At 31.0% G+C, this 27,301-nt stretch overlaps 2 protein-coding genes and 1 pseudogene across 7 annotated transcripts; 2 read left to right on the forward strand and 1 right to left on the reverse strand.

Moving 5' to 3' along the window:
* The first annotated feature begins 242 nt into the window (after positions 1-242).
* LOC140178364 (TMV resistance protein N-like) lies at positions 243-5,809 on the forward strand. The gene is made up of 4 exons (XM_072215036.1): positions 243-830; positions 2,676-3,783; positions 3,965-4,252; positions 4,350-5,809. Exons 1-4 carry the CDS (start codon positions 559-561, stop codon positions 5,652-5,654), a joined length of 2,973 nt encoding a protein of 990 aa, XP_072071137.1. The 5' UTR covers positions 243-558; the 3' UTR covers positions 5,655-5,809.
* A 10,179-nt stretch (positions 5,810-15,988) lies between these two features.
* Positions 15,989-21,978, forward strand: LOC112744172 (TMV resistance protein N). Of its 6 annotated transcripts, none has more exons than XM_072215039.1 (8): positions 15,989-16,901; positions 17,291-18,380; positions 18,565-18,843; positions 18,941-20,531; positions 20,948-21,050; positions 21,217-21,312; positions 21,407-21,620; positions 21,709-21,978. In XM_072215039.1, the coding sequence occupies exons 1-4, from the start codon at positions 16,414-16,416 to the stop codon at positions 20,237-20,239; spliced, it is 3,156 nt and encodes a 1,051-aa protein (XP_072071140.1). In that variant the 5' UTR covers positions 15,989-16,413; the 3' UTR covers positions 20,240-20,531; positions 20,948-21,050; positions 21,217-21,312; positions 21,407-21,620; positions 21,709-21,978. The 6 variants fall into 6 exon arrangements, with proteins under 6 accessions (XP_072071140.1, XP_072071138.1, XP_072071142.1 ...); XM_072215037.1 differs by having other exon boundaries at positions 21,259-21,312; XM_072215041.1 differs by having other exon boundaries at positions 18,941-20,460; positions 20,900-21,050.
* A 177-nt stretch (positions 21,979-22,155) lies between these two features.
* The window catches only part of LOC112743211 (ferric reduction oxidase 2-like), a 6,895-nt pseudogene continuing 1,749 nt past the window's right edge, over positions 22,156-27,301 (reverse strand).

A 27,301-nucleotide genomic window follows, 5' to 3' on the forward strand; every position in this document is an offset into this window, starting at 1 on the left:
AATTTTTTCATATCAAGTCGCCTAAGCAGTAGCTTCCAATTATCATAACATAACTTTGAATTTAATAGTACAAATAGTTTTTTAAATTGATTTCTAAATAGAAACAATACTCAAATTGGTTCGTCAAGTTTTATCTCATAATCAAATTGGTCCTCCATTGAAAATGTCAAATTGGTTCGCTTCATTTATTAATTTCTACGCGCTTTATTTGGAATGATAAAGAAGAGATGACTATATAGTTTAATTATTATTATTATTTTATTCGAAATAAATAAATAAATGAAATTCATTTACATTTGTGGGCATGTATTCCCACCCAACAGCTTCCGCTTACTTTCCTTTCTCTCTTCACAAACAATTTGTTATTAATTAATTAACAGTTTAGTGTTAAGCACATACATACGCACATACACCACAATCCACTTCTCTTCAAGCTTCAAACTATGGCATCTCTATGCGGCCCTCAACAGGAAGGGAATCACAACCTACAAAGATGACCAAAACCTTCGCAAAGGCCATGTTATTTCAAAAGAACTCCTCAAAGCAATTGAAGAGTCCATGTTTGCAGTCATTGTTTTCTCACCGGACTACGCTTCCTCCAGTTGGTGCTTGGACGAGCTCCAAAAGATCATTGAGTGTAAGAACCAGCTGGGGCTACAAATTGAGGCAGTGTTCTACGGTGTGGAGCCTTGTGATGTGAGGCACCAAAGAGGAACCTTTGAAGAAGCTTTCAAAAAACACGAACAGAGACATGACAGTGAAAATGTCAAAAGATGGAGAGATGCGCTAACACAAGTAGCTGCTCATTCTGGTTGGACCTCCAAAAATGAGTAAGCTAAACTAGTCATTAACTTATTACTCTTCTTATTACTACAATTTATCTGCTATAGTATTATTATTTTGTAATACTACATTTTAAATATTTTTCTAAAGCAAATAGAATGCAATTTTTAAGCAACGATGGTAACAGTATACTAAAAATTAGCCATAATGTTTAATTTTTTTTCATATATATATATATATATATATATATATATATATATATCAATTTTTAATTGAAAAATAAAATTAAATAATAACTAATTATATTCTGGTTCATATGATTCGTTTTGCAAAATAGATTTAAACCATATCTACCCTACATTCATAATTTTCGTTCTTAGAAAAAATTTATTGTCAAATTAGCTTTTTATTTCTTTTCATTCAGTTAGACAAATCAATCTTTAATAGATTTTTTTTTTGAAAATAAATATTTGAATTAAAGATTATAGTAATACATGATTACATGGAATAATTTCTTTTCTTCTTCAACGTAGATACAATCACACTATGAACGAATTACTATAAATTTGAGTTTAAATATAATAATGATAGAATAATAATTATGGTTATTTTCGTCTACCACAATTTTTTTTCTTGAAATTACATATTAAATAAAGATCTCGTAATAAAATAATATGATACCACAATGGAATTAATTTAAATAATATTAATATTATAAAATTAATTATATTATATAATATAAATTTAAAAATATTATATTATTTAAAAATTAATGAGATAATATGTGGATTAATGTTAAACTTTTTGACTCATTTAAAAAAATATTTGTAATTTGTATATAGTTTAATATTTTTAATTAATGTGAAAATTATTATTATAGTTTTAATATAGATATTAATTATATTTAATCATTATTTTTTAATTTAACGAATAATAATAGCTGTTAAATTTAATTATTTTGTATCATTATTATATAGAAATTTTTTATTTTTATTTTGTAAAATTATAAAATTACCATCTATATAAAATTACTGGCGTAACACAATCATAAAAACCAATATGTCATCATAAACTCATTTTATATAATAGATTTGTATCAATTTTTATATGATAAAAATAGATAGAATGATGTTGATAATAAATGCTAAAAATACAGCGTAATCATCCAAATTAATTCCAAAAAAATATTTTTTAAAAAAAAAATTTAACTATCAAATTAGTCTCTAATTTTATATTTTATTAGACATTAATTCTCGTATTAAATTTTAGTTAAAAAGTTAAACAAAACAATATATATTGTTATTTAATAACAAACATAATGATTCCTAAAAATTTTTAAAATTCTAAGATTAGTTTTTTCATAGAGACAAATAATGTTATGTGAAAATTAATTTGTCTATTAAAATAAAAATTGAACACTAATTTAGTAATTGAAATTTGTTTAAAATTAAAATTTCTTATTAAAAAAATTTTAAGAACTAATTTGGAGTATTTCTCAAAAATATATATTGCATTGTCCTTTTTTGTTTCTTAATAGGCATAAATAGATATCAAGAGTTTTTAATTTTATGATGATTTATATAACCTGAAATTCTTTCGTATAATACGGTTTGTTAGTATGCCACCTAACTAATAATAATTCAATGAATCAGGTATCAAATTAAAATAAATTTATAAAAATCTATATCAAATGAATAAATTACCTGAAAAATATATATAGCTTATTACAAATAACTTTTGTAAAAGAAAATTGTTTTTGTAAACTTCAGTTGTTTTGTGTTGTATTATTGTCTTCCTTTATCTTATTACAAAATTTCTTTTTTATAATAAAAGTTGTTGCTTTATTTTTCTTATTTGCTAGACTTACAAAGAAATTCTCTTTTTCTGAACAGGGACGAAGCAGTACTTGTGAAAAATATTGCTCAACATATATTTGAAATATTGATTCCTAAGTTGCCATCTTCAATGAAGAATCTTGTGGGGATTAATTCAAGAGTGGAACAAGTAATTACTCTAATTGGCCTTGGATTGAATGATGTTCGTTTTATAGGCATATGGGGAATGGGCGGCATGGGTAAGACCACTATTGCTAGAGCTGTCTTTGAAACCATTCGAAGTAGCTTTGAAGTTACTTGCTTTCTTGCTGATGTAAGGGAGCAATGTGAGAAAAAAGATATTACTCGCATACAAAAGCAACTTCTTGATCAAATGAATATAAGTTCAAAAGCTGTTCATAACAAGTATGATGGGAGGACAGTAATTCAAAACTCTTTACATCTGAAAAAGGTACTTCTTGTTCTTGATGATGTAAATCATGAAAAACAATTAGAGGATTTGGCTGGGGAGCGAGATTGGTTTGGTCCTGGAAGCAGAATAATAATTACAACTAGAGACGTAGAGGTGCTAAAGGGACCAGAGGTGCATGAAACATATAAGGTTGAAGGGTTAGTGGAAGGTGAAGCCCTTAACCTCTTTTGTCTGAAAGCCTTTAAACAGCAGGAGCCTACAGAAGGGTTTTTGGATTTGTCCAAAAAAGTGGTCAAATACAGCGGTGGTCTCCCATTGGCACTTAAAGTATTGGGTTCCTATCTTAATGGTAGACCTACTATTGCGGTTTGGTATAGTGCTATTGAAAGAATAAAGAAGTCTTCACTTTCTGAAATTATTGATGTGTTGAAAATAAGCTATGAGGGTTTAGAAGATAGAGAAAAGGATATTTTTTTAGATATTGCTTGTTTCTTTAGAGGAATGCTGAAAGATTCTGTAACAGAGAAATTAAAAAGATCTGGTCATGATGCTGAAATCGGTATTGATATTTTGATTAAAAGATCATTGGTCACATTAGAGCCGGAGATATGCGGGGAGTTTACTCTGGGGATGCATGATCTGCTTGAAGAAATGGGCAAACAAATTGTTATTCAGGAATCTCAGAATGATGTTTGTAAGCGTAGCAGATTGTGGTGTTTGGAGGATGTTGAATTTGTACTTACTCAAAAGAAGGTAAGTGTCGGTTTTTTCTCAAGTATAGGATGCATAGAATTAAAATAAGAATTTGACAATGTATTTGATATTATATCAAGGTAACTAAAAACTATTTTTTGTTTTTGTGGTTATCTCAATGAGTATAGTTTTTTCATTGGTTTTTTTAATTGTTTATTTATTTATTTACGTGTATGTGTAGAAAGTTAAAGCAACTCATGGCATCGTTCTACATAATTGGTATAGCTGGTATAGCAAGACTGAAGTGAATCAGAGAGATTTATCTTTCTCAAAAATGTGCCAGTTAAAGCTTCTCATTTTAGATGGCGTGGAAGCTCCCATTCTCTGCGATATTCCTTGTACATTAAAAGTATTTCGCTGGAATTATTGTCCACTGAAAACTCTGCCCCTTAAAGATCATCAACGCTATGAACTTGTTGAAATTAATCTGTCTAAAAGCCAAATTGTAGAGTTATGGGATGGAAAGAAGGTAGACCTTTTCATCAACAGTTCTATCAAATTTTATTACATAAACATTTCCAGCATAAATATTAACCATGTGATATATTTTTTTTATGTTTCTTCAGGTTTTAGAAAAGTTAGAGCACTTAGATCTGTTATGGTGCAAGCAGCTGAAGCAAACGCCAGATCTTTCTGGGGCTCCCAATCTTAAAAAACTTCATCTTTGGGAATGCACGAAGCTAGATTATATTCACCCGTCTCTTGCACACCACAAGAGGCTTGTTGAATTGGATTTAAGTCAATGTGAGAGTCTTGAAACACTTGGAGATAAATTTGAGATGAGTTCACTCGAGAAACTAGATCTAGGCTGGTGCAGTAGTTTGAGAAGACTGCCAGATCTTTCTGGGGCTCCCAATCTTAAAAAACTTCATCTTTGGGAATGCACGAAGCTGGATTATATTCACCCGTCTCTTGCACACCACAAGTCGCTTGTTGAATTGAATTTACGGGGATGTAGGAGTCTTGAAACACTTGGAGATAAATTGGAGATGAGTTCACTCGAGGAACTAAATCTAGGCTGGTGCAGTAGTTTGAGAAGACTGCCAGAATTTGGAGAATGCATGAAACAGTTATCGATTCTTGATCTGGAAGGTACAGGTATAGAAGAGCTACCCCCAACGCTTGGAAATTTGGCTGGCGTGGCTGAGTTGAACTTAAGTGGATGCGACAAGATTACTGGTCTTCTCTTATCACTTGGATGTTTCGTTGGCCTTAAAAAGTTGGTGTTAGGTGGTCTTCCAGATAAAACTGATGGGTTAGAGTCTCTCACAGTCAGAGCTGATTATGACAATTGTGACAGCTCATCTTTGAGTAGCCTGACCCTTTCCTCCGATATTGGCTCATCTAGAGAAGAGGCGACCCTTTCCTATGATATTCGCCACTTAGCGTCGTTGATGGATTTGGATTTATCTGAGAGCAGTTTTTTAAGAGTTCCAATAAGTATCCATCAACTTCCCAGACTTACAAGTCTGTACTTATGCGGTTGCGATGAATTGGAGGTTTTACCAGAGCTTCCATCAAGTCTAAGAGAATTAGACGCACAGGGTTGTTATTCACTGGATGCATCGAATGTTGATGATGTTATTTCAAAGGCGTGTTGTGGCTTTGCAGAATCAGCTAGCCAAGATCGTCAAGACTTCTTGCAAATGTTGATCTATGGGAAGGAAATTCCAGCATGGTTTGAGCACCAGGAACAAGATGACGGAGTATCAGTCTCATTCCCGCAGAATTGCCTTTCAATTGAAACCATCGCACTTGCTCTCTGTTTCCTAATTGAAGTTAGTTTTAAAATTGGAGTTAAAAACATATTCGTGTATATATATATATATATATATATATATATATATATATACACGATATTATTGTATTAAAGTCTGTTGGGAATAAGACACAATTCCCCCTTGAGAAAACACCTTTGACAGAGAAATAAAATAGACACAATCACAACACAAGAATTTAACGTGGAAACTCCAATTACCGGAGAAAAAACCACGGCCGTTGTCAAATGACAACCAGAGAATATCACTATGTGAAAATTGTTACAACACATAGACTTCTTTCTCTCACCGGCACCCCAGTACACCCACACTCTTTCAAAGCAAATATCTAACTACACCTCACAACACTCTCTAATCAAAGAGTACAGAGGAAAAGAAAAATCAGATACAAGCTTAAAGTGTTTCTGACTGGTGCAAAAACAAATGGAGAACTTAGCCTCATATTTATAGCCTAGGCCACCCACTCCATTTGCTATCCTAAGCAATGTGGGACTAATTCAACCAAATCCTAACAATCTCCACCTTGATTGAAATAGTCACACATCTTCAGCTTCCATTGTCAACACCGACAATTCTTTGCTGCCATTGTCTATACCGACAATCATAGTTCAGAGAACTATCATACTCCACCATGAAAGTATACTCACTTGGAATTAGACCACTCCAAGAATTTCGCCTTGGTACAGATCGAAACCTTGCTGAAAATTCATGGTGCAACTTCCAAATTGGCTTTTCCTGGAAGTTCTTCAGCCATCGACCTAACTCCGCCACACACCTTGCATCTCAACGCCAACCAATGCCCGTGTGCAATTGTGGACCCGATTGCCACAACTTATCCTTATCCATGGCAGTGCGGTAATACCATGAGAATACTTCTTGTCTTCTAGAGAACATCATCTTCTCTCATAGAGAGAGCAACCAGAGATCTTCTCCTTCAACGCCTTGTGCAAACCTGATTGTATCAACACATCCTTGACTTGTACTTGCCACAAGCCAAAATTGATTCTTCCATCAAATTTCTCTATTTCAAGCTTCACAGCACTTGAATATCCTGACATTGTTGCAACCGTATACTGGAATATTATAACTCAACTGTAGACCGTGCACTAGGAAGGGTCCCCAGGAAAGAGAGGTGGGTCACAATGGACACACTTAAATACCAAGTCTTTCCTTAGCCAGAACCTTTTCCAAACTGCACTCTCACAGAGTCACACTGCCTTCCAGCAACAACAACAGCAACCAAAGAGATTAGACTAGGCTGCAACCACAGAGCATACTAAGAATAAATCCCACCGAACCGAAGCTCTGATACCACTTGTTGGGAATAAGACACAATTCCCCCTTGAGAAAACACCTTTGACAGAGAAATAAAATAGACACAATCACAACACAAGAATTTAACGTGGAAACTCCAATTACCGGAGAAAAAACCACGGCCGTTGTCAAATGACAACCAGAGAATATCACTATGTGAAAATTGTTACAACACATAGACTTCTTTCTCTCACCGGCACCCCAGTACACCCACACTCTTTCAAAGCAAATATCTAACTACACCTCACAACACTCTCTAATCAAAGAGTACAGAGGAAAAGAAAAATCAGATACAAGCTTAAAGTGTTTCTGACTGGTGCAAAAACAAATGGAGAACTTAGCCTCATATTTATAGCCTAGGCCACCCACTCCATTTGCTATCCTAAGCAATGTGGGACTAATTCAACCAAATCCTAACAAAGTCTTATGTTATAACTTATATATAATAATTGTATCCTTGTAAAAGAAAATATAGTATTTGGTACATGATCTTAATGTATGTTTATGTAAATAATTGAAAATTTTTTAATTTTTGATTGAATGTTAATTCTATTAATTCTCCTCATTATGGTTTTAGATTTATGTATTTTGGGAGATGTTTTGGTGCCTATAATATTTTGTTTAAAACTTTAAATTGCTTAAAATTTTAAAAGTAGAGATAAAAAATAATGAGACCTATTTTTTATTTTTAAATTTTATGTGTAAATACACTATAAAAGACACGGTGTATTTTTCTTTCATTGAGTTATTAGTTAATAAATTATTAAAATTAGATCAATGTTGACCAATTATTATTCTAAGTTACAAAAGGAAATACAAAATAGACTATTCCAATTGAAGCATCTTGTTTAACTAATTTCTACGAAACATCATTTTCTTTTTAAAGAAATATCACCTATAAGGCAATAAAGTCATTGACAATACGTCACTTCATTATTCCAATACACAAAAAGGTGATGCTAGGTAGTCAAAGAATAATTACAATATAGAAATATAACGTAAAAATTTTTATTCTCTTAATAAGTAAGTGATATACATTTTTTTATCATTTATTTTTTTTATTACCTATCATTTTACTGCATGTTTGGAGTCATAATGTTCTTTCCAAAATCAATTTCAGTTTCTCTCAAATCAAATTCATAACATCTCTCAATCACATTATTATCTATTAAAATACAATAATTTTCTGCAAAAATTATAAATTAAAAATTTTTAACAACTTCTACTATATAATTTATATTTTATATATAGACTATTAAAAAACAAAAAATAAAATATAAACAAAAATTAAAAAATAAATTTTTAAAATAATTATTAATTTGTCATATTAAAATCAATAAATAAGCATACATACGAATATTAAATAAAAATATTAAAATAATTAAAATCATGACCTATTATTACATATATGAGATAATTTGAAGAATGCAATAAGACGTATAGTTTAAATTTGATAATATTAATTATAAAAATTTATTAATTATAGACATCATATGTATAAAATTATGAATATTATGAATATAAAATTATGGATGTTATTAATATAAAAATATGGATGTTATGTGTATGAATTTATGGATATTATGAATAAATTTATCAATTGAATAAATTAATTTAAGAATTTGATATTTTTTTAAATTCAATTATGATAAAATTTAAAAACATATGTGCTAATTTTATAGTTACTTATGCAATAACTAGAAAATGATATGCGTATGGATGTAATATCTAATAAATATTAATTTAATTTTTAGATGTTAGTTATATATAATTATGGATGTTATATATATAAACGTATGAATGTTATGTGTATGAACTTAGTTAGTACAATATAATTATAAATGCACATAAAAACATAAAAAAAATTAAATCAGTTTATGACTATACCTCATTAAAACTAGTGTAGTTTTTCATATTCTCGAAAATTGATTGACTGACAATAACCTCGTCGGGTGAGTCTATCTATTGTTCAAATTCTTCAACACTTTCTACCATAGGTACCGTATTAAAGTCGAATTCAAATATCATACTATTTGTAATGATAAAGATGATTTATTGCAAAATTTCTTGACCTATTCTAATTGTGCTTGCAATGGTATTAGAGTTGTGAATTTTAAACAAAAAAATTGAATTAACGAAAACAAAATCATATTAGGGTAATATTCAGGTTTTGTATCTCTCTATTGAATGATGATAAATGACTTAACAAAAATAAAAAATTAATTACAATAAAAAACGGTAATGATAATAATAATAAAACAAAAAAACGTTTATGATAATAATCAATTACAATTATTGAATTTATGTGATATTATCGTATTTTTATTAGGTGAATGAGTAGAGCAAGAATCAATTACAATGATAAATAATAACCGTTATTAATTATTATTATTAATCTTTATTATATTCTTAAATATAAAAATCAAATTATAAAAGAAAATATTAATTATTGATTACAAGAATGCCTAATAGTAAGGGATATGATATTATAATTAATATCATTAATAAGTGGAGTTGATAAGAATAGGATAAATAGAATGATAAGAGAGTGGGTTAAAAAATAAAACTGTTATTAAATAATGTAAATAAAGTATATTACGAAAAATTTTGCCTATTATGGCTGAAACTTTTTAGTTACCAAACTTTTTTCCTACATAAAAATACATATATCAACATTTGATTTCGTATATGAGAAGAACCAATTAACTTTTTTGATATATAGTCGGTGTGTACAGTCGACTTCATGTGAAATTTATATTTAAGAATCGTTAAATAATTTGACTAATTTGACTAAATTTTCAACTAACAACTCTCAATATCAACTTCACCGACTTCGCCTGAGTTTTCATCTGTATAATCTTCATTTATTAACTTATACGCATTTTATTTGCAATGATAAAGAGATGACAATATAGTTTTGGAAGTTGTTCACGTGTTCCGTTGTACGAACACGGAACATTTTGTTCCTCAATTTTAAACTTTTAAGATATAATTTAAAAAATGTAAACGGTCTAGATTCAAAAACAATAACTTCTGTAGACAGTATGTAAAAGAAGCCCACCTTAGCCATGCAACCAGTCTATCATTTTACCAGTTTGTGAGGATTGGAGTTCCTTGTTTGCCCAAGCTAGTTGGAAGGTAGCTAGATTTGTGTTGGAGTTTACTAAAAATAGCCTATACATTAGTTGAACTGGTATAAATTAGTTCATTTAGTTAGATTTATTTTTTATTTCAGTCTTTCTTTAACATTTGTTTTTATTTAGTTTATTACTTTATTATATATTTTTATGTTGTTATTATTTTTAATAGGTGTAAATTAAATTATAAAACTATTTTATTTTACTCATTTTTACTATTTATCTTTTTAATATAAAATTATATTTTTACTTATTTACTTTCTTCTTTTATAATTCCTTGCTTCTCACTTTTTTTCATAACTCATTTTTTTTCTTCTCATATTATAATGTTAGTTTCTTCTTTTTTTCTTTTTTAATTTGATACATATTTGCGGCACGGATATAAACATATATAAATACTATTATTTCTCAGTTATATTTCACCTTTTTTTTTCAGTTGTTTCTTTCAACCATTTAATTTACATGTTTACACAAATATGTATGTGTATATAGATATACAATTGTTGATAGTCTCATAACTACTCTTTTGAACTGAAAATGCATAGTTTCTTAATTCTTGATGAATTGAACAAAAAAACTAGTTAAGGTTTTTTATACTTGCATTGCAGGTGATGTTTCTTTCTTTGACTATAGTATTTAAATATGTCATAAACATGTTACTTTATACATAATTTCATAATGAAAAAGTATAGGGTACCAATATATTATCTGCAACTTATTACCAACAATAATTAATTATTATATTTTAAACATATATATAAAGAGACACATCCAGAAAATATATCAATAAAGACACTTATATTAAACACAGTCATAAAAAATACATTTTTATTAGACACATCCACAAAGACACTTTCATTAAACACAGTTATAAATAAGAGTTGGCAGAAGTTGACAGAAATGCTTTTGGTAATATAGCTGAATTGTTTCCTAATCCATAATCAAAACCCTCAATTCACAACTAAGCTAACAAGTTATAACTCAAATGATATAGTCTTTCTATATTTACCTAAAAAATTGAGGGTTCGAGTCTTCCCATCTTCAATAATAAAAAAATAAAAAATAAAAAACAAAACTTCATAATCCATAATCGAAATTTTACATAAGAATAAATATAAAACTCATCCCTATATTTTTCTTTATATTTTTGTTGCTTCTTTTTACTCCATGCATATTTAATTTAAAAAATGATTATTTTTCTTTTATTTAATTTATTATTTTCAATATTCATAATTGCTCAGTTATAAGATTCGTAACAGTTAAATACTTAGATTTATATATTAAATGATTTTATTGATTAATCCTGTAATAGATTGAAGACTATGAGATAAAAAAATTAAAAATTAAAGCAAAAATAATGTATAGTTACAAATCTTGGATTTTTTAAAGTGGAAATGTTAGTTTAGAATTTGTTTCACTTGACTTTATTTATATTGAAAAAATATGTTTTGTTAGTTTTAAAATTAAAACTCCTCTTTATATAAATAATATTTCTGTGGTCAATGATAATTATATTAAGTTGTAAAAAAATGTAAGGCTCTTTCTTTACATTTACCACACACACCTATAAAAATTCATAATTTATCACGTATAACTTTGTTTAAATGGCCTCTTTATACTCATTTAGAGGTTACGGGTTCAAGTCTCAATTTTATCTTTGATAAAAAAAAAACTTTACTTAAAAAAAACAAAATATTATTTTTGTTCCAAAATTATAATAAAATTCAAACATACTCCTAGTCAAAGTTATCAAATTTGAACCGAAAATCCGGTCATTAGTTCGAATTGGATTATTATTTGAACTAGTCAAATAATTAATCCGGTCAAACTTAGTTAAATACAATAAAATTCAGTCAAATTTATATAAACTGATTCGGTCAAATATGAAATATGATCAAACCCAATTAAACTAAAAAAAATTATTTTTTATACATAATTTTTTATTAAATATTTTACGTAAATAAAATTAAATTATATTTATAAATTTAAAAAAAATATTTTATTAACTATAATATATTTTCTATTTCTATGATTGTTATTTTTTTATTAATACTTAAATAGTATAATAAATATAAATTTATAAATACTTGAAGAGTTATAATAAATATAAACTAATTGATGAGTTATTAAAATTTAAAATTAATAATTAATTGAATATAAAATAAAATTACAAAAAAAATATTTATTATAAAAATAAAAAAATAAATTAAATTTTATATAATTATTTAGTTATGAATGGATTAATCGGTTCAACTTATGCCAATAAGTAATAGCTCAAATGGCATAGTCTCCCCATACTAACCAAGTTGGGTTGGTCTAGTGGTTAGCTCACTAGTCCGCTTAAGCAAGTGTCGGGGGTTCGAATCCCGCCTTGTGCATGCAGCAACCCATTGGCCAGCGGCAAACCCTTAAATGGAGCTCAGTACCGCGACGGATTAGTCCTTGACCTGCCGAGTTGGGGGATACCGTGAGAAACAAAAAAAAAATAGTCTCCCCATACTCAATTAAGAGGTTGCGGACTCGAGTCTTCTATCTTTCCTAATATTGATACTACAACCCAAGTAGTGGTGCACATGGGTCGGACTGGACATGGTTCAATTAGATTTGGATCTCTAATATCTAGTGAATTTATTTTAATCCGACCTTAAATTGATCCAAAATAAATCAAATTAAATTGGATTGACCAGATATAAAATTAGAAGGTTCAAATTTATAAATTTTATATAATATATTAATACAAATTTAACTTTTTAAATTAAATTTAATAAATGTTACATCATATTTATACTAAAATAAATTATTTTAAAGTTAAAACAATATCATATGATATAAAAAGTGTAACATTTTACTACACAGAATTTTACGCTTAAATTCGTAAATTAAAGGTGGTGAGGTATTAGGGTCTCCAAAAATAAGATTGCATACATAGGCATATATAAAAAGAAATTTAACTAAAATCCTTGAAAAAAAAGTTAAACAAAACAATCAGAACTCGTATCGCACACAAATCGTAAGAAAGCGAAACATAAAAAGAAAACGAACACAACTTTAGTTGTGTAAGGACTAAATTAGTAGTTAACTCCGTTTTAAATAAATGACCAAATGTATGTATACAGAACGATAGCGTTAAAAATTTAAAAATGTCATTTTTAGTAATTTAAACTTAATTATGTATTGAAAAAAAAATTTATTAGTATGTGATGGTGGAAAAATTATTGAAATCCATGATGGACATGAATCATGTTTAGCGACAATTGTGTTAGCAAATTATGTTTGGTGAAATTTGTGTACAGTTTTAAAAATTCATTATCTTATCATTATTTATGTGTTAAAGAATACTATTAAATTTACAAATAAATAGTGATAAGATATAGCGTGATTTGTGTATTTTTGTAAAATAATTACCTTACCATAATTTACGTATTAAAATATAGTATAAAATTTTTAGTAAATCATGGTAGAGTAACAAGATTTAGGAATGATAATATTATTATCTATATATAAATTATAAAAGTGAAGGTATATATAATGAATTTTGATTTATGATAATTTGATAATTATAATCTTTTTTAATATTAAAATAGCCAAATATATTTTTTTGGACAAAACAAAATAAAAAAAATCTAATATCATTAGATACTAAATTTAAATCTTCATATAAGTACCACAGCAATGAACTAATTTTTTTTTTAAAACTAAAGTTAAAAATATATGGATTGAAATCAATTCAAAGTCCATAGATTAGATTCAGTGAAAGCACTAAAAAAATAAATATTTTTTCTTTGTCATTAAATCTATTAGACGTATATTTTTCGTTCGAATTTTGTGTTTTTAGAAAATTAGATGTCGAATAAGTATTTTAAAAGATTTAAATGAGAATGTTATCAAAGTTGTATTTTTAAGTTTTTCAAAAGATAAATTAAAAGTAAAAGAGTTGATTTTGAAGAAAAATTAGTAAGAAGAGTTCAATATTTTTAATTGTAATGTTAATATTTGAAAATTAAATTTTATTTTGATATATATTATTTGCTTATTTTATATAATATTATTTTTACCAAGGTAGCTGCTGAATATGTTTATAATTTTTTACTAAAAAACTGAATGATTTGTTAATAAATATAAAATTAAATATGTTAGGATATGTTACTAATGGTGTGTATTTTAAGAATGGTCCGGTTTCCATTATGTAATTTGTCTTGTAGTGAAGAACTTAAAAACAATTTTATCCTTTTTGAAGCAAAACTAAAATGACCCATTTGTCAATGGTTAAGTTTCTAAATTCCTGGCTTGGCTAACAATGGGGCGTGAACCACTATTTGTTCCATTGAGAATTGATGTTTCATGCTAGTACAATGGAACATGTGATAATTTTCCTATAGTTTTTACCTTTTAGTCTCCTGTGGAACCTACAGTAGTAGTAATTATTACTATCATTTTACTCGAAATAAATAAATAAATGAACGGTTCAACTAGATATCCTTTAAAAATAGTATAACATTCAGCCTTTTATTACAATAATTAAAAAAAATTAAAACAAACACAACTAAAAATTATGAATAGATTTATTATCTTTTTAAAATTAAATACACATTCAAAATACAATTTAAAAAAACTGAAATTTAAAATTTAAATTTTAAATTTTTGTTTCAGATTTAATATATTTAATTATTAATATATTATAATTTAAATACATATCTAAAAATCAAGTTATTCAAAATTCAAAATTTTGATTTTAAAAATATAAAATAAACCTTAAACTATCAAATTATTAATTAAACTGTACAAAACACTCAAAAAAGCAGAGAAGTCACGTTTGCGCCATGTCGAAAATTCAGAGTCGCACATAGAAAATTCAGAGGTGCACATCGAGAAGTCATCCTCCGCTGTCGTTCATCCTCTTCCGCGCTCATTCTCAACGCTGCCTTCCTCCTTTTCGGCGCTCATTTACAACGCTGTCTTTTTAATGTTTAAATTTAAATTTTAGATTTATGATTTTGGATGTGTTTTAAAAATATTTTCTGTATAACATCATAATTTTAGATGTGTTACAATTATTTTTTAATGTTTAAATTTAGATTTTAGATTTATGATTTTGGATGTGTTTCAAAAATATTTTCTGTATAACTTCATAATTTTAGATGTGTTACAATTATTTTTTAATGTTTAAATTTAAATTTTAGATTTATGATTTTGGATGTGTTTTAAAAATATTTTTTGTATAACTTAATATTTTAGACGTGTTACAATTGAAAATATTTTAGTTTATGTATATAATTATATTCGACCATTCATAATTGTATTATTAACATTTATATTGTATTATTAAAGTTGACTGATTTTAGATGTGTTTTAAAAATATTTTATATAAAGTATCATACTATCAGATGTATTATAATCGAAAAATAACAACACAATTTTAAATTAATTGTTGATTATATACTTTATTTGCAACAACTTTATTAATAAAATTAAATAAGATCAACCTTGTTCCAATTAAATCAGCAGAGTATTTTTATGTTTAAATTAAAATATAATTAAAAATGTTGAACATGATATTTCTTAACAAATTACATAAACACATGTGTGGAAAATAATGATACCTTTCACCAATGCAAAATGAGAGAGTGCTTCAGCTGGAAGGTGGTGATGGTCTTCACCAATGAAGACGAGATGAAGAATTCAGCTGGCAGCGTCCTTTTTGGTTTGGGATTCACTAATGCGTGTGAATATCCCGTAGAATAAGGAATTTAAAAAACTGTATCTGTTACGTGAAGTTACGAAAGTAAAGCAAAGTCACCGTACCAACGCAAGTTGGCACAGATGGATGAGGGTCTGTGTCCCTTAACCATCTCTCCCGGGTTCGATACTCACTGGAGGATGGGAATGGAGCTTGCTTGTTTGGGAGGGTCGCCCACTTTGTGTGCCTCTGCAGTACCCGAGGGATTAGTCATTGGGCTTCCGGCCTGATGGATACCCTGGTGCAAACCAAAAAAAAAAAAAGCAAAGTCACCGTAACCACCAATAAAGTAGGTGGGTTTTAAAATTTAAATTTAAATTAAAATCTAATTATAGATATGTATCTACAAAATAGAAACATGTTACACTAAAAAATAATTAAATATTATTTAAATCTGATTAAAGGCTGATTAAAGGCCGATTAATATTGTCCAACTAGCATTTCCCTATCACTAATAAAACGGGTTTTCATTATTGATTACTCTCTCAGATTTGTGTCTCCTTCATGGCTTCATCGGTACCCAGAGGCAGCTTCCGCTTACTTTCCTTTCTCTTCACAAAGAATTTCTCAAGTGATCTTACTAATTAACTGTTTAGAGTTAATAATCACAACTCTTCTGCAACACATACGCACACCATAATCCACTTCTTGAAACTTCAAACATATGGCATCCGCCTCTTCTTCCGCATCAATCCCACCACCAAGATCATGCACCTATCACGTGTTCTTGAGTTTCAGAGGAGAAGACACTCGCACAGGCTTCACTAGCCATCTCTATGCGGCCCTCAACAGTAAGGGAATCACAACCTACAAAGATGACCAAAACCTTCGCAAAGGCCATGTTATTTCAAAAGAGCTCCTCAAAGCAATTGAAGAGTCTATATTTGCAGTCATCGTTTTCTCACCGAACTACGCTTCCTCCAGTTGGTGCTTAGATGAGCTCCAAAAGATCATTGAGTGTAAGAACCAGGTGGGGCTACAGATCGAGGCAGTGTTCTACGGTGTGGAGCCTAGTGATGTGAGGCACCAAAGAGGAACCTTTGAGGAAGCTTTCAAGAAACACGAAGAGAGACATGACAGTGAGAAGGTCAAGAGATGGAGAGATGCGCTAACACAAGTAGCTGCTCATTCTGGTTGGACCTCCAAAAATGAGTAAGCTAAACTAGTCATTAACTTATTACTCTTCTTATTACTACAATTTATCTGCTATAGTATTATTATTTTGTAATACTACATTTTAAATATTTTTCTAAAGCAAATAATAGAATGCAATGTTTAAGCAACGATGGTAACAGTATACTAAAAATTAGCCATAATGTTTAAATCTTTTTCATATACATATCAATTTTTTTGCAATATATATATATAGCTTATTGCAAATAAATTTTGTAAAAGAAAATCGTTTTTGTAAACTTCAGTTGTTTTGTTTTGTAATGTCTTCCTTTATCTTATTACAAAATTTCTTTTTTATTATAAAAGTTTTTGCTTTATTTTTCTTATGTATTGCTAGACTTACAAAGAAATTCTCTTTCCCTAAACAGGGACGAAGCAGTACTTGTGGAAAATATTGCTCAGCATATATTTGAAATATTGATTTCTAAGTTGCCATCTTCAATGAAGAATCTTGTGGGGATTGAATCAAGAGTGGAACAAGTGATTACTCTAATTGGCCTTGGATTGAATGATGTTCGCTTTATAGGCATATGGGGAATGGGCGGCATGGGTAAGACCACTATTGCTAGAGCTGTCTTTGAAATCATTCGAAGCAGATTTGAAGTTACTTGCTTTCTTGCCGACGTAAGAGAACACTGCGAGAAAAAAGATATTACTCACATACAAAAGCAACTTCTCGATCAAATGAAAATAAGGTCAAATTTTGTTCATAACAAGTATGATGGGAGGACAATAATTCAAAACTCTTTACGTCTCAAAAAGGTACTTCTTGTTCTTGATGATGTAAATCATGGAAAACAATTAGAATATTTGGCTGGGGAGCAAGCTTGGTTTGGTCCTGGAAGCAGAATAATAATCACAACTAGAGATTTCCACCTGCTAAGGAAAGATAAGTTGCACGAAACTTACAACGTTGAAGGGTTAGTGGAAAGTGAAGCCCTTAACCTCTTTTCATTAGAAGCTTTTAACCTGCCAAAACCTTCAGAAGAGTTTTTGGATTTGTCCATAGAAGTGGTAAAATACAGCGGTGGTCTCCCATTGGCACTGAAAGTATTGGGTTCCTATCTTAATGGTAGACCTATGGCGGTTTGGCATAGTGCTATCGAAAAAATAAAGAAGTCTTCACATTCTGAAATTATTGATACTTTGAAAATAAGCTATGAGGGTTTAGATGATATGGAAAAGAATATTTTTCTAGATATTGCTTGTTTTTTTAAAGGAGATCCGCAATATTATGTAAGAAAGATATTAGAAGAATGTGGTTATCAGGCTGAAATTGGTCTTGATAGTTTGATTAAGAGATCATTGGTTACTATTAAATATAATCAATTGGGGATGCATGATCTGCTTGAAGAAATGGGCAAACAAATTGTAATTCAGAAATCTCCAAATGATGCTTGTAAGCATAGCAGATTGTGGTGTTTGGAGGATGTTGAATTTGTACTTACTCAAAAGAAAGTAAGTGTCGATTTTTCTCAACTATAGGATGCATAGAATTAAAATAAGAATTTGACAATGTCTTTGATATTATATCTAGGTAACTAAAAACTATTTTTTGTTTTTATGGTTATCTCAATCAGTATAGTTTTTTCATTGGTTTTTTTAATTGTTTGTTTATTTATTTATTTACGTGTATATGTAGAAAACTAAAGCAACTCGTGGCATCGTTATACATAAGAAGTATAGCGAGACTGAAGTGAATCAGAGAGATTTATCTTTCTCAAAAATGTGCCGGTTAAAGCTTCTCATTTTAGATGGCGTGAAAGCTCCCATTCTCTGCGATATTCCTTGTACATTAAAGGTATTTCGCTGGAGAAATTGTCCACTGAAAACTCTGCCCCTTACAGATCATCAACGCTATGAACTTGTTGAAATTAATCTGTCTTGGAGCAAAATTGTACGGTTATGGGATGGAAAGAAGGTAGACCTTTTCGTCTGACAGTTCTATCAAATTTTATTACATAAACATTTCCAGCAAAAATATTATCCATGTGATATTTTTTTTAATGTTTTTTCAGGTTCTAGAAAAGTTAGAGCACTTGAATCTGTCAGAGTGCAAGCAGCTGAAGCAAACACCAGATCTTTCTGGGGCTCCCAATCTTAAAACACTTGATCTTGGTGGATGTGAGAGACTTGAAACACTTGGAGATAAATTGGAGATGAGTTCACTCGAGAGACTACATCTATCTTACTGCAGTAGTTTGAGAAGACTGCCAGATCTTTCTGGGGCTCCCAATCTTGAAGAAGTTCATCTTGATGGATGTGAGGAGCTGAATTATATTCACCTGTCACTCGCACACCACAAAAGACTTTTTTTTTTGGATTTAAGTGGATGCACGAGTCTTGAAACACTTGGAGATAAATTGGAGATGAGTGAACTCAGCTTACTAAATCTAAACTCCTGCAGTAGTTTGAGAAGACTGCCAGAATTTGGAGAATGCATGAAACAGTTATCGATTCTTTATCTGAGAGATACAGGTATAGAAGAGCTACCCCCAACGCTTGGAAATTTGGCTGGCGTGTCTGAGTTGAACTTAAGTGGATGCGACAAGATTACTGGTCTTTCCTCCGATATTGGCTCATCTAGAGAAGAGGCGACCCTTTCCTATGATATTCGCCACTTAGCGTCGTTGATGGATTTGGATTTATCTGAGAGCAGTTTTTTAAGAGTTCCAATAAGTATCCATCAACTTCCTAGACTTACAAGTCTGTACTTATGCGGTTGCGATGAATTGGAGGTTTTACCAGAGCTTCCATCAAGTCTAAGAGAATTAGACGCACAGGGTTGTTATTCACTGGATGCATCGAATGTTGATGATGTTATTTCAAAGGCGTGTTGTGGCTTTGCAGAATCAGCTAGCCAAGATCGTCAAGACTTCTTGCAAATGTTGATCTATGGGAAGGAAATTCCAGCATGGTTTGAGCATCAGGAACAAGATGACGGAGTATCAGTCTCGTTCCCGCAGAATTGCCTTTCAATTGAAACCATCGCACTTGCTCTCTGTTTCCTAATTGAAAATCAAGAATATATTAACGCAGTACAGCCATCGGTGATCTGCAACGGTGAAGAATTCATCAACGACAACGAGAGTTTATACGTGGGGTTTAGCGGAGATAATTTGTTCATTGTGTGCGTGAAGGGTTACTATTTTAGTAAGCTGTTATGCCAACACAATCGCTTCCAATTGTTATTTCCAGATGATGACGATCGTGATATCCGAGTACAGAGATGTGGAGCACGTTGGGTGTGCAAGCAAGACATTCAAGAATTTAAGAAAAGAAAATCCCAAACAGGGAAAAGAAAAAGAAACTCTTGAACTGAACATGGACATGATTTCACATTCTTCAGCTTCTATAAATAAGATGCTCGTGGTTGACTCTCCACTGTATGAACAAGAGATAGAGCCAGCCGCCACAGCGGAAGGCTCTATTCGCCATTTGGCATCTCGCAAAAGCTCTGACCCACCTCAACTCACCTGTCTTCCCTTTGCATCCCAGTTCTCATAGCTCATGACACACCTTTCTCAATATATTACAGGTATCATTGCCAAGCTTAGATCTCCTCAGCTAAATGGTTCCCCAGGTCATTGCATCCATCCAGAAAGAAATGTAAATATTTTTTATATAAATATTGCTATTTGAAGTTTGCCTTTTAGTTTGCAATTCTTTTTCTTTCAATTTTTAGGACAAATAATATGTTGGTTTCGGATAGAGGAGAGTTTGTTATCTGATTACTGGGAATGTGTTTTTGTGTTAAATTGCGTGTTTCAAATTGTGAATATGGAAAAAGATGGGTGCGGAGGAATATGAATTGAGCATTTCGGGATTGTATTTGAATTCATGTGTGACGGCTTTTTCTTTTTTCTTTCTTTTTTTTTTTGAATGTCTTGGGACAAATATTTTAATCTTGGTTTCATGTGTAAATTGCTCCAATGAGGTTACAATAATTTTTTTTATTGGGTTCGAGGATTTTCAAGAAGATGGCGCTTGAGATTGAGAATGGTTTGAATTTTTCGTTGCTGCAGCATAGAACTTGTTTGACAACCCAGATTGAGATTCATTACAGAGGGAAAGAGAAAATCTGCAGGCCATGGAGGGTGCCAATGTCAACTTAGAGTTGCCATTCTTGTAAGTTTCGAGTTGTTTTGATCTGCGATTATTGATAAAGAATAACCTATATGTTGTCTAGTTCTGTGGGTTATGACTTTGATGTACCTCATCAGAACTTTGATTACTAATGTTTGATTGCCATATGAATCAAAGGGTATTGCATTATGTTTCTTGTTTTATACAGTGTCTTGGGGATTTGATAAATCAGTGCTGTTTAATTTATCAGTTGGACATGGTAATCGATGCATCATCCCTTGGAGAAAATATAGAATGTGCAAAGGTTATCACATTTACATTCTTTGCTTGACCAATGATTACTTCAATGATGAATGTCGCCGAGATCTCGGGTTTTAAACTTTAAACTTTTGATTCAGCCCCAGGAACAGGTCAGCCAAGGTGAACCTGAAGATTTTTCTGATTATCCTTTTTTACATGCCAAAATATTAAGCACTGGCTGGGTGCCTATTGAGGATATCGTAGATTTCAGCGAAAGTGAGATTGAAAGGCAAAGGCGTGAAGGAAAAAGTGTTTGACAAATATATTTGCAGATGATGTGATTGAAGTGAACAACTTTGGTAGAAAAGAAAGGTATGTCCATTTGCCAGGAGCTCAATTTAATTTTGTCAGAAGAATGTATCTTGAGAGCTAATAACATTTTCACATTTTTTTTAATTAGTTTTTGAAGGAGCTGGAGTACATCACTATTAGTTTCCCCTGGAACTAAAGTGATCTCAATTTTCGGGTCTGGAAACTTGAAACATCAATTTTTAAAGGTTATGAAACCTTAGCAAGGCAAAAATTCAGTCCATCTCAATATCCATCTGGTGTTGTGTAAATTTGAGTTTGATGTAACCATGTATGGGACTATTTGGGTTCATAAATAGTGAAATTGTTTGTATGCTAATATTCTAGAAAAGTGATATGAAACTAAAACCCTTTTACCTTTTTTGTTATGCTCCTTATGATAGATTTTATTTTCTAAAAAGCAAAAGAGACTATTAGAATTTAGAAGTACTGTCATTGGTGGTAGCTAGGAACTAGGATCTAACTTTTGTTACATAACCAATTTACACTACCAAAAAATAATAAAAATTCTAACTCAAAATAAGCTAGCTAAGATCAATTCTCGCTAATAGCTAAATGTTTTATATCTTCTAACAATTCAAGTAAAATCACCAATTAAAGCTAAAGGACTCAAAGTGCAGATTTTCAGCCAACTTAGATGAGCAAACAGCTGCTACCTCCTGCCTCATTTCCTTGGGTCCAGAAACAAGAACCCCCGCATTTGACCCTTTCAGTTCCAACAGTAATCCTTCAAAAAAGAAAAAATAAAAGCAAATAAAAGACAGAGAAAAAAAGAAAAGAAAAAAGAAAAGAGAGCAATTTCATACCCTTGATATGTCTCTAGGCTATAGTTTAAAATAAAGATTCCCTTCACTTGAGGTTAGTGTTATATTTATAAAGGTAATTAGTGTTACAGTTTACAAACTACATAGTAATTTGCCCAAAAAAAAAAGTGAAGTGACTTACTTCTTAGGTCAGGTCTTCCACCATAATGCACATTTGTAGCATTGGCAAGGATTTGGTTTGGTTGGCTTTCCAATTCCCTTTCTACGTCACAAACCTTGAAATTTGTTGATCCTACTGATGGAGATGACCCCTCCATATTCTGTACCTTCTTTGCTTCTTTGGCATTTTGTTTCTTGTTCCAAATAACAGCTACACTTGCACCCATTGCTATTGACACACATATCACTAACATGTTGATAGAAGACTTCAAAGGGTATGAAAATATTTTATTGGTGTTATGATCAACAGGAAAAATGTAGTAATGGTTAATCATCCCAATTAGGATAATGAAGATTATAGCACCAACCCAGACCCAACTATTTGGACCTAAAAAAGTAGAAATAGGCGAGTCTTTTTGGTTAGGCTTGAACCATATGGATTGAAGGGGAATTGGATTATTATTCTGTTTAAGGTCTTCCTCTCTTGTGATGTAAGCCTCAATTTGTAGTTGCAAACTAGAAATGTCACCGTTGATTCCATAACATGGGAGGATCATATCTAACATTGAGAGACAAGAGGTGTTCTTAAATGCACAAATTAAGGTAAGTTTTGGAGTTCTGTATCTCAATGTTATGTTCAGATATATTAGCTCTCTGATGATAGACACAAAAGGGGTGATGCCACTGCCTCCACTAATCATCACAAGAGTTTCGTGCCTGGTGAATAGAAAGCAGAGTTATTACTTTGTAAGAAATTATAAACAATCATTTTAGACTAAGCCAGAAGTGATGTTATTTAGAGAGTAACTGTCTTGCTAGCAACCCAAAAACACTTTTCCATAAATTTATGAGGTTTTTAGAGCTTTAAGGTGATAATAACTAGTTTTTTCCCATTTAGTTGTGAAAATTGTAATAATTTCTTAATATATATATATATATATATATATATATAACACTTATTCTTGAATGGATGTGTAATTACGTGTAATTTGTTAATATAAACTTGGGCTTTATATTTAAAAAAATGCAAACCTTAGATAATCGGTAGATACAGGTTCATAAGGACCTTCAACATGGACATTGAGATGATCAATTGCAGATGGTACTGAAAGCATCTGATAGAGTTTCTGGGACCAAGCTCCCTCACTCTTAATGACAACACTTAGAATTTCTGGCTCCAAGTTACTATTAGAAGTAACTGTAAATGGATGCCACTGCAACTTTGATATGCTTGGTATGTTTATGAACACAATACTTGTGGGATTATATGTCAACCCTGCCAAAAAAATATAGATAGCCACATCAGCACTAAAAACAATATATAAAAATTCTTATCATTGAAATTTGAGCATTTTTTTTTTCAAGAAGCAGGTCATAAACCAAATTATCTACTTGATCCCTCAAAAATATTTGACATTGGTTTGGTTCCTTACAAATTTATAATATATCAACTTAGTCCCTGAAAATTATACATCACATTAGTCAAATTCCTGAAAGATTTTTTATTAGTCTAGTCCTTAGAAAATATATGTGATAATACTCTAGTCCTTAAAAAAGCATGCAACCTCAACTTGATCTTTTATTTTATATAAATTTGTTTGCAGAAAGTGATAATGTCTTTGCACACACTGTTTTTTAAATCTACCCGAGTCCCAAGAATAGGAAAAACTGATTTTTTTTCCCATCTCTCTCACACCCTCTATGATTTTGGTGTCTGTAATTAGTATTCTGTATCTTTAAACAATTAAGAGACAAGATCTAAGGGACTAAACATCTAGTTTATTTTATCTTACCATGGGTCTTAGAGAAGTTAAGTTCTACCGCTTAACATGGCAAAACACCAGCAGAAACCAACCGAGCTCGCTGTCTTGATTGCAAGAACCTTAGATAACGATCAACCAAGAAGAGGTAGAAACCAGGGAGCATAATACAAGCATAGGAGATTCCCACATGAAAGATGAACAACACAATGAAGAGGATGTAGAGGTGGTGTGTGTAGAAGGAAAGCTCAAGGGCTTTTCTCCTAATGCAAGGGAATGTTGTAAGCCACATTAAAAGACCAATTAGCAAAGTTAACTCTCCTGCTACATTTGATATCCCTGTTTTTTTCCATTCTAGCATCTGCATTGAGAATCATAGTAATAGTATCATGAATCTATAGTTCTATGTTATAGTAGATAACAAAATGATAAAAAAATTTCCAAGTGACTAGCATAGAGCACAATAGTAGTAAATTAACTTGTTTGTGCTAGAAATAGTTAGTTAGTCAGTATAGTTTCTTTTATTTAAAATTTTTAATTAATTTTATTTCACAAGATCCTAAAATCCAATAATACATTAAAAAGAAAAAGATAAACAAGAATTAAACATGCCCTTAGAATTGGTACTTTCTTCTTTTCTTTTGAATCCAAGCTTTGAAATTTGAATGCATACAGTGTTATTCAAGTTTTAGACCACATATCGTAAGTTCGCAAACTTGATTTATGATGAGTTTGAAAAATTCTAAGCTAATATTTGTAATGACTAAACATTATTACTTTGATCAATAGCAAAAATATTAATTCACAAATGTTAATAAATTAATTTTTGCTATGCAGGTTTGTTTGGGCCGAAAATAAAAGAATTCTGGTGCAAGCCCAAATTAAAGTTAACATTCAGCATTGTTATTTTGCTCCTTATGGCTGAAACTATGGTTATGCCAATTGGGCCAAGAAAAAAAATCCCAAGCCCAAATAAAATCAAGCTCCAACCTTGTGCAAAATTATCTTATGAATGAGTGGTTGAATTATTTTGCTTGGTTGGGCCAAATTGATCCATTATTGCTACAAGTCCAAGTTAATCATGTTTTGCTATACATCCAATGCATGATCCGAATACAATTAGTCAGGAAAGCAAATGTTGTTATTGCTTTATGCCTTTAACGGATCTCACACTTCACCATGTGATGGAATTCAAATTTTATTAGAGTAAAGTTAATAAATGCTTTGGAACTATGAGAGAAAATTTCATTGATTTGATTGATAGCCTTAATGAAAGGCACGCTACCAAGAAACAAAAGGGAAGTGGTCATTTAATTTATTGTGTCTAAATCCTTTAGTTAATGATCATACTTTCTCTTCTTCTCTCTATGCTTCTAACCTTCGGTCATAACACAGAGAAACCATGGAAGCTAAGCATAGCCACCGAAGAGAAAAGAAGCACGCTACAAGACCATCAAAATGATGGCACGAAAAAGAAAAAGAAAAGTATGCTGTGGCTAAGATTCTCATTACTTATGGTAAGATTTTGTAATGAGATCTTAGATTCTTCATACCAAAAATGGATGAAGAAGATCTCGGCTAACAAGGTGAAGATTCTTGGAAGGATGGCTTGTCTCTGATTTTGCTCAACCACCACAGGAAGTAGCTAGGGTGGCTACGTGATGGAAGAGGCAGAGATTGGAGCAGATGAAGCCATCATCATCATAAAGCATCAAAGGCCAGAAATTCATCTTGGAAAGCAAGCCAAGGATGAAGCGCTCGGATTGATGAAGAGTGATGACCAAGGAAGGACTAGAGGTAATTGCATGTTGGGTTTTGCATGGGTTATCTCTTCTCTCTCTCTGGTCGAACCGGTTTTATTTTTGAAGAAGAAGAAGTTTAGCTTGGTCTGTTTAGTTTCAACCTTGAAGGCTTCTCCCTATAAGTAAGGGTGAACAGTCAGGGTTTGATTCAAGGAGACAGAGTGAGAGTGCAAGGCACAGAGTTCTCAGAGCTACCTGAGCTAACAGATTTTCTTCTCCTTCAATGTATTCTGTTTTGTATTTTTCTATTTAATTTTGTCATGTCTTAAGTCTCATGGAAAAAGGCAAACAGTGAGGTTTGTATGAAAAAGCCATAGAGCGAAAAAAGACAAAGAGTGCAAAATTAAAAGAAAAAGCCATAGATGTCTTTAGAGTTCCTTTGTACATCTGTGTTGTGTTTCATGATTCTGTGAGAATCCCCTTGTAAGTTGGGTTAGCACTTTACATTCTGTAATCAAGAAGATTATAGTAAAATTCCATCATTGTTGTGATGGAGACTGGATGTAGGCTGCACTGCACTTAGCAGCTGAACCAGGATATATCTGAGTGTAATTTTCTCTCTCTTCTACTCCATTTCTGTTTCTACTGCACAGGAGCTAAAACTGAAAAATATCTCGTGCCAAGTGACGAGACAAAATTAAAAGTCTCGTGGCTAAGGACAAGACAAAAATTAAAAAGTCTCCTCAAAGACCAGCAAGTGTAACAAGCAAAAAAGGCTAAGATTCAACCCCCTTCTCTTAGCCACTGAAAACCATCAATTTATTTTTCACATTTATCAGTCAACAACCCTATATTTTACTCCATCAAATTTTAAAATGCACCATGAATTGACTCCATGAGTTGAGAACTACCATTTTTCAAGTCCAAAAAGGGGAGAGAAAAAGTAGGGACTATTTTGACGAACCTTTGAAAGTTGATTAGTCACTGCCCAATAAATGATGAAGCAAGGCCATGAGCATGAAGATTGTCATGAGCATATTTCCAAGCCAAATATGGTACTTTATGCAACTCTCTGATTTAGACCAACCAGTGCAACAATGAGGAGCCACGTGTCACTGAAAAAACAACATTCCAGCATATGTTCCCAACTTTCCCCACTTAGTGCTGATTTATCTAGTTTCTTCTGCCATCTGCGAAAACACAAAAATCACTTCCTTCACCACCAATCCTATTATAAAACAGAAATAATATTAGAAAAT

This window comes from Arachis hypogaea, chromosome 14 (assembly GCF_003086295.3).
Source record: "Arachis hypogaea cultivar Tifrunner chromosome 14, arahy.Tifrunner.gnm2.J5K5, whole genome shotgun sequence".
Taxonomy (NCBI): domain Eukaryota; kingdom Viridiplantae; phylum Streptophyta; class Magnoliopsida; order Fabales; family Fabaceae; genus Arachis; species Arachis hypogaea.

Bases quoted from the DNA above. Each gene is read 5' to 3' on its own strand.
- LOC140178364 (XM_072215036.1), top strand. From the start codon at position 559: ATGTTTGCAGTCATTGTTTTCTCACCGGACTACGCTTCCTCCAGTTGG. The intron at 831-2,675 runs GTAAGCTAAACT...TTTTCTGAACAG, and splicing joins GGTTGGACCTCCAAAAATGA to GGACGAAGCAGTACTTGTGA. The intron at 4,253-4,349 runs GTAGACCTTTTC...ATGTTTCTTCAG, and splicing joins AGTTATGGGATGGAAAGAAG to GTTTTAGAAAAGTTAGAGCA.
- LOC112744172 (XM_072215039.1), top strand. From the start codon at position 16,414: ATGGCATCCGCCTCTTCTTCCGCATCAATCCCACCACCAAGATCATGC. The intron at 18,381-18,564 runs GTAAGTGTCGAT...GTGTATATGTAG, and splicing joins TTGTACTTACTCAAAAGAAA to AAAACTAAAGCAACTCGTGG. The intron at 18,844-18,940 runs GTAGACCTTTTC...ATGTTTTTTCAG, and splicing joins GGTTATGGGATGGAAAGAAG to GTTCTAGAAAAGTTAGAGCA.